Genomic DNA, 7,505 nt, shown 5'->3' on the forward strand with positions numbered 1-7,505 from the left:
AGACATATTAATTCGTTGAACTCGGCGCAAATTTCTTCATGGCAAGTGCAGCTAAAATAGTTTAAAATAAAAAATTGATAAAATGAACAAAAGTAACTTTTATGGTGCTTAATTTTTCTACTATTGGTTCCATAATTTTTGATCAGTTTGGTTTTTAAGTGGTACTTAAAGCGCATTGTAAACCATTTGCGTTCCTTCTCATCATTTTTCATAACATTTATTTAGTAAGTGATCCAAACCTTTGTTGAAAACTGAATATTCATTGTAATAATTACTTATTAAGGGATAATTCATTATTTAGTTGAATGTGGTTGTTATTGGATTTGTGACGTTTTTTTTTCTATTTTCACCAGGAGATGAAATTTGTCTTCCCTTGGTAAGTGCATGATCTTTCTGCCCCTACCGACAGTTTAATTTGGGAACTCACCCTCGATTGGAATTAAAAATGGAGGTAACCAAGGTTAACGAAGGAATATAGTTTCAAAATAAAGGACAAACAACGAATTGTTTCCCAGCAGGAAAACACCAAACATTTTTGGGAAAAAATAAGTGTGTATCAGACATGGGGGAAACAACTCCATGTCGTCGTTGGATGTTTCGTAAGGGTCCGATATGGTCGGGTATCAACCGCTCAAACAAATAAAAATGACATTAGATTGGTTTGGAACCGGTTTTTTTAACGAGTAGTCGAAGAAGTCATGGAACTAATGCCAAAATTGAATTTATCAGAGAAGAGCTCGACCGGAACGAACTTGAATGTATCTTGCAAGATGACTTTCCGTCTCGCAAGATCTAGCTGAGAATATTTCCATTTTGTAAGAGCTTGCAAAAAATTGTATTCTTACTATATTAACTTTGTTCCCTCTTTTTGCAAGCTATGTCATCATATCCAATATACAGCTGAAATTTTTTTGATAGTGGGCATTTCAAAGGTTGGCTGTCCTCTTCAAAAAAGGCTATTTGAAGAGCCACAGCAGCGTGGCCTCGAAGCTCTCCTTGGGACCATTTTGCTTTTTGCAGCAAAGTAGGAAGGCAACAGGTCATCTATGTAATTAGCCTAACGTTTAGCAGTTCTTTTAGGTCACATTTTTTAACGGTTTTGTTCAATGTCCGTATGTGTTTGATTATAATGAAATCTTTTGGGTATCTATCGAAGCAAACAAAAGTTCTTGACTGTTTTTTACATTTAAAGGGCAATGTTTTTGATTGGTTTTAAATATGAATAAAATGCCTTTTTGTGCTCAGAACTTTGTGAGTTATTATTTTTAGGCAGGCAATTTTTGATAATAACTTGGATTTCTAAACAGTGCAGACAAAATTTTCGAATGGTGATCCACCTAAATATCACTGAGTGAAGCAAGAGAGCACTGGTTGACAAAGTCCATGTGTTGATTTACCTGTCTTAGAAGAAGGAAAGGAGCAAATATTTTTTGTCTGCCTGAACTACATTGCTGTTAATATATTCCTCTACTGTGCGCTTTTCTATTGAACAGTTGATCTCTTCACAGCTAAAGTGACCTTCTAGTTTCATTGTTTTTTTTTTGCATTCACACTCTGACTAAAACATAGCTTCTCTCTGATTTATTCTCAATTTGATTTATTCTCTCTGATTTATTCTCAAATTCTACCATCGCTTGTTCTATCCATAATCAAATTTAAATCCCATCAAAAATGAAATTCCCTCAAGAAGCCTCCATGACGCTCAATCGAGAGCAAACTTATGATTTATGCAAGCAAGCCTATGAAAAATTAGAACAGATAGAAAATTTTATAGACGATTACATAACTTATGTCCATCAAAAATTATCCAGCCTAGGGAGTAACGGGGCAAGCTCTAGTAGCATCACGCAAGTATCAATAGAGAAACAAATGGTAAAAACGTTCTCAATAATAGAAATCCCCCCCGGAGGCAAAAATTTTTATTTTGGGGAGTAGCATTATCGGAAATGCAGAAAACGACAAAACCATTCCAACCGATATTACAGTTCATGCATATAGGGGCTCAACGACAATAAAAAAATTGAAATTACTGAAAAAATTTCAAGAGTCAAAAATGAAAACAGTAATATTGCAAGATGGGACAAACAGCTTTTTAAGTTTCGAACGCAAACTCAGAGATGTATTTGAACAATACAAACATCTGGTCAGATTATTGCGAGAAAAATTCAAACAAGACAAATTATACCTGCTGACAGTAATCCCGAAGAAAAATACAAGCGCGAATATGGCAAATAATAAGATGCATGAAGAGTTCATTGACTTAATAAAAACTTACTACGAAAATAATCCTGATATCAATATTCTGGATTTCAACAAATTGATTAAAGAGATCGGGGAAAAACAGATAACATTGGTCGTGAAATTGATTTAACAGACTACGAGAACAGTGAGTACAAAAAACTGTATCACGACAATGTTCACCTAAATTATCGAAGTGGGATTCCTTTTCTAAAAACCATCTAATGCGAATTCTATTGGACACTTCCGATGGTCTGATCTCGAAAAACCGAGAGACACATCCTACTTATGCCAATACGACAAACAATTCCATCTCTAACATTTCAAGCTACAAAAAATGTCGTCGAGAAACCCTCTTGTAAAAGGACATTAGTCTAACACCTCATTTGCATATCCATACAATAACAATGCTTTCTATAGATATTCAGCTTACTAACGTGAGCTACTTTTAGGTCAGAAATGAGTAGAAAAACATGAAATCCTCCTTATGGTCAGCAATAAACAATATTAGTTCATTTTGGTTTCCTTGCTGTTGTTTGAGGCCTTTCTTCGTCCTGCGTCTCTGACAGCAGTGGGGCGACCACTATGGGCATATCTGACTTCCAAGCAGTTTTTCTATTCATTAAAATTTAACTGCTGTGCTCTACGATGCAGCGCTTTGGTTATGTTTCAGAAATTTTTAAGTAGTTATGTTCTATTTCGATTATTCATTCACCTGTTAAGTTGTGGTGATCTTAAACGTAATCCTGGGCCACCGCTAACTTATGAAAATTTCATCTCATAAAATAAAAAAATTTAGAGATCCATTATGCTCCTTTCAATTAAGCTGCGGTAGTTTAATCAATAAAAAAGAACAACTGAAAAAGATGTTTAGAGAATTCTCAAACAATACTGTATTTGGTTTTACGGAAACATGGTTGACTAATGAAGATAGTTTTAATCTATGGTGCATAAACAGCAATTCCTGCTTCAGATGTGACCGAATATCTGTCAAAGGGGGTGGCGTAATGCTGCTAATCCCCAAAATTTTCAATCCAAATAACCATAATGATTTTCCAAAAATGAGCAAAGACTTCGAAAAACTTTGGGTTGAGCTCACTCTACCCTAAAAAATTTTCTTGCACTGCTTGTGAATGTTTCAAATAATCCTGAAAAATCTAAATCTGACATCTTTCTCGAAGAAGTAGCATTTGAAATAGATTATGGCAAAACAAAAAAGCAAAAATTTATTACTGGGCGATTTCAATAAAAATTACCTTAACCCCAACGAAAGAAACAAAATGGACACAATTTTTGTACCTTATGGTCTATCAGTGGTCAACAAAACACCTACAAGGGAATATAATCTGATTGATTTTGTAATCAAAGATGATGAGCTCCCTCATTCCAATGTTTTTACTTTTGAATCGCCCATTATATCGGATCACAAAACTATTACAATGATAACGAATGTAACTATAAATAAAAAGCAGCCTCCAAGAAGAAAAATAATTTTCGACATATCAAAATATTGTTTACCTACAAGACCTGAAACACATTGATTGGGATGTTCTTTACACGGCATCTGACGCTGAAGACATGCATCGTATCTTTGAGAAACTTTTGCTATCACGCCCCTCTAAAAACGGCCTAAATCACAAGATCCTTCTTCATAAACTACATAAATTAGGATTTTCCAAAAATGCCTTAAACCTAATAGAAAGTTATCTATCACACAAGCTACAAAAAACCATAGTGAATCATGTGAAATGCGAGTGGATTGGGTTATATCAAAGTGTCCCACAGGGAAAAATATTGGGTCCCCTTATTTTTAACCTGTACATTAATGACTTGAACAAACAAATACCTGCTAATGATACTAAATTCAGTACGCCGATGATACTATCATTCTTACATACAATACGGACCTAAAACTATCAACATATAATCTTGAACAATCCTTAAGAAATATATCTGAATATAACGAAAAATACCGTCTAATACTCAAGCATTGAAAAACTGAATTTATTACATCCTCAAAAGAATCAAATCTAGAAGAAACCAAAAGAAACAATCTTAGTTGGTAAGTACAAAATACCAAACGCCAATTGCGTAAAATAACTCGGAATAGATCTTGATTGCACATTAAAATTTCAAGAAGACTTACGCAAAAGATTTTACGCAAAATGGCTACAGGGATAAAAACATTAAAACGTATTTCACGCCAGTTCCCTGAGCAGACAAGACTACTACTCCTGAAAGCCTAAGTGGTAAGTCATTTACATTACTCAGGCTTTTTACTGGCCAGCCTTAAAAACAATTGCTTTATTACTTTGGAGAAACAATTAAACATAAAGACGTGCCTAAAACGCAAAAAATACGACAGTTCTTCTGATCTAAAATTAAAGATCAAATTCTGCCAATAAAATTTTTCTTGGAATACAAAGTACTAAACTATTTTATGAAACTTACCAGTAACGAGCTTCCGATTTATGAAAAACTACACTTACCAACATCAAATCTACGCTACAGCCAGCGAACCAGCTACTGCTTCAATTACAAAATAAACTCATCTGAAGTAGAAAGCTTTATCCTGAACTTCGGCTCAGCCTTTCATATTAAATTTCTTAACGTGAGCTTTTTCTTAAAAAAATAATTGAAATGAAGGCAAGACCAATAGTTCTAGCGAAGCATCTTAAAATGTTTTTCTTTCATTTATTTAAACAAAACTCGAATAATGCGTCGTACGGCAAGGCATTCTGGAATTTGTCTGGGAAAGTCATTGAAGATTTTGGATAAAGAATTACAAACTGTTAAACATCAGAACAATATTATTTGGCTGACCAAGTATAAAACATTTAAAAAAAGATAAATGGTATTGTAACTGACTGAGAAGGTACCTCGGCTTTTGATGACAAAATTACACCTAAGTTGCCGTCTTGTTTGATGGTTAGGTTTTTACAATGGTTGTGATGAAATTGAACTGCGTAAAAACAAAGTTAACATTATTTACACCAAATTGCTATTGTTGATCCGCTTAACAGATTTTGGGAATACCATAAATCTTTGTTTTTCAGGTAATAGATGCTGCTAAATCATTCCTTATTAGAAATCATTTATTTCAAAAGAAATTTTGTAATGGTTTGTGACCGATTAAAATGATTAAACAAGGTTGCTTTCATCTTTGTTTCGATCGTTCAAAAATCAGTTAAAAATTGTTCGAAAAAAATTTTCTCTGGATTATAAAGAGTCCGGCCTTTGAAAAATATATTTGAACAAGAAATTGAAAAGAAAACGTAACATTTTTTGTTGAATTCATAACTGAAATTTATCAAAATTTTGCCAGCAAATCCAGATTTGCCTTCTTTGAATCTCTTTCGTCTTTCATCTTATAGCTAAAGCGTCCGATCAGCACAGAAGCGAAGATTTGAAAAATCGAAGTTCCAAAAATGTTGAAAAATCTAATGTAAAAATGAAAAATTTCATTCACAAATGAAAATGAAAAAAAAATTAAATGCGTATTTGACAAACGGTTCACTTTTCCAACGGTACTAAGGGTTTTTTCAGTGGTACCATTTTTGTATCTCTTGCTTAAAAACATCAATCAGCAAAAATTGACATCACAAATAGCAGGGTGGCATGCAGTTACTAGTCGCAAATAATATTTCTGGTCGCAAAAGAACTTGCCGAGATGGATTTCACTCAATTAAGATTATCGAAGCTCGAAAGTAGGACCCATGAAAATCTAAGGGTTCTTTCCTAAAAAAAGGCACAACCAGAAAAAACTAAAAAAGTTTTTCTATAACTTGAATTGTAAATTTGTCTTCTTTGGAAGTTTCAAATATCTTCTGTTCTGTTTTTTTTAAATACTTATTTTAAAAACTATTGAAAATTTAAAAGATGTTTTTGAAACGTTATAAAAAAATGTTAAAATGTATTGAAATTTTAAGCGTCATTGAAATTTGAAGTCCCCTCGGCAATTGATTTCTCAATCAATGAGTTTCTCTAGAGTTTTCTACTCAACAACAAAATTTTTCTAGTAATAGAAAGTACTAAACTAATTAATGAAACTTACCAGCAACCAGCTTCCAATTTTCGAAAAACTACATTTACCAACATCAAATCTACGCTACAGCCAGCGAACCAAAAAATACTGCTTCAATCACAAAATAAACTCATATGCACTAGAAAACTTTATCTTGAATTTCAGCTCGAGCTCAGCCCTTCATAATAAATTTTTTAACGCGAGTTTTTTTAAAAAAAATTAATTGAAATGGAGGCAAGACCAATAGTTCTAAAGAAGCATCCTAAAATGTTTTTTTTTTCATTTATTTAAACAAAACTCTAATAATGCGTCGTACGGCAAGGCATTATGGAAAAGATTTAATTTTCATACAACCACTGTCTGAATTTAAACCGTAATATTTTTAGTTTATTTCTTTTATACTCTGACCTACACTGCCAACTTAGTTGTTTGCTGTTAATAACTTAATGGGAATTCAATGTGTTTTTTTTCTACTTATTATCGGCAGGAGAAAATTTTTTGTCAGAATTCTCTTAAGAAATCGAATAAAAAGATAATTTTTACTGAATTTTTCAAAATGGAAACAACGAATGCTCTCGATGCAAGCTTTACAAAAATAGTTATGAACAGTCCCTCAAAATTCTGTTTTTTCAAACTCAACTTTTGATAAAAAGTTCTCAATTCCGTATTTTTCCATGTGTCGTTTCTATCTAAAGAAAGCCTGCAGAATTTTTGGAATTAAATAATGATCAACTGTTTTACCTCTCAAAACAACATTATCGATTTTTCTGAAACTGTCTTGATACTGATGCTGACATCTTGTTCACATGATGCTGACATGAACTGAATGAAGCGAAAAAAACATAAAATGAATTAGGTTGTTCGCTGCTAAGGAATTCCCAAAAGCATGTGTATTTTTGATACTGTTTTGTGATTTGGCTTTTAGGTTTACTCTTGCTGTCTCAGGAGAAGACAAGCTAGCCAATAAGACCAATTAAAAACAATATTTACTTAAGGATCATCTGAAAATGAGCACTCGCTGTTTCTGCGTTTCCTTTATATTTATTTTTTTTCTAGACGAAATTTGTTCATTCAAATTGTTTTTAGTAATGTTTCTAAACATTCCGATTGAATAGATTGAGAGATGAAACGAATTTGTCTGGGAAAGTCATTAAAGATTTTCGATAAAGAATTACAAACTGTTGAGCAGCATGAAAAGTAGATACAGCAGAACAATATTATTTGGCTGACCAAGTATAAAACT

The 7,505-nt window shown here is 32.9% G+C and overlaps 1 protein-coding gene across 1 annotated transcript in view; it reads left to right on the forward strand.

Annotated features, from left to right (window-relative positions):
• Positions 1-205: 205 nt before the first annotated feature.
• The window catches only part of LOC142343045 (uncharacterized), a 25,381-nt gene continuing 18,081 nt past the window's right edge, over positions 206-7,505 (forward strand). The window contains exon 1 of the mRNA XM_075394731.1: positions 206-376. Within this exon, the coding sequence (XP_075250846.1) occupies positions 357-376 (20 nt within the window). The 5' untranslated portion in view covers positions 206-356. The remainder of the gene's footprint in view (positions 377-7,505) is intronic.

The sequence above is a fragment of the Convolutriloba macropyga genome, chromosome 7, assembly GCF_964194025.1.
Source record: "Convolutriloba macropyga chromosome 7, txConMacr16.3, whole genome shotgun sequence".
NCBI classification, from domain to species: domain Eukaryota; kingdom Metazoa; phylum Xenacoelomorpha; order Acoela; family Convolutidae; genus Convolutriloba; species Convolutriloba macropyga.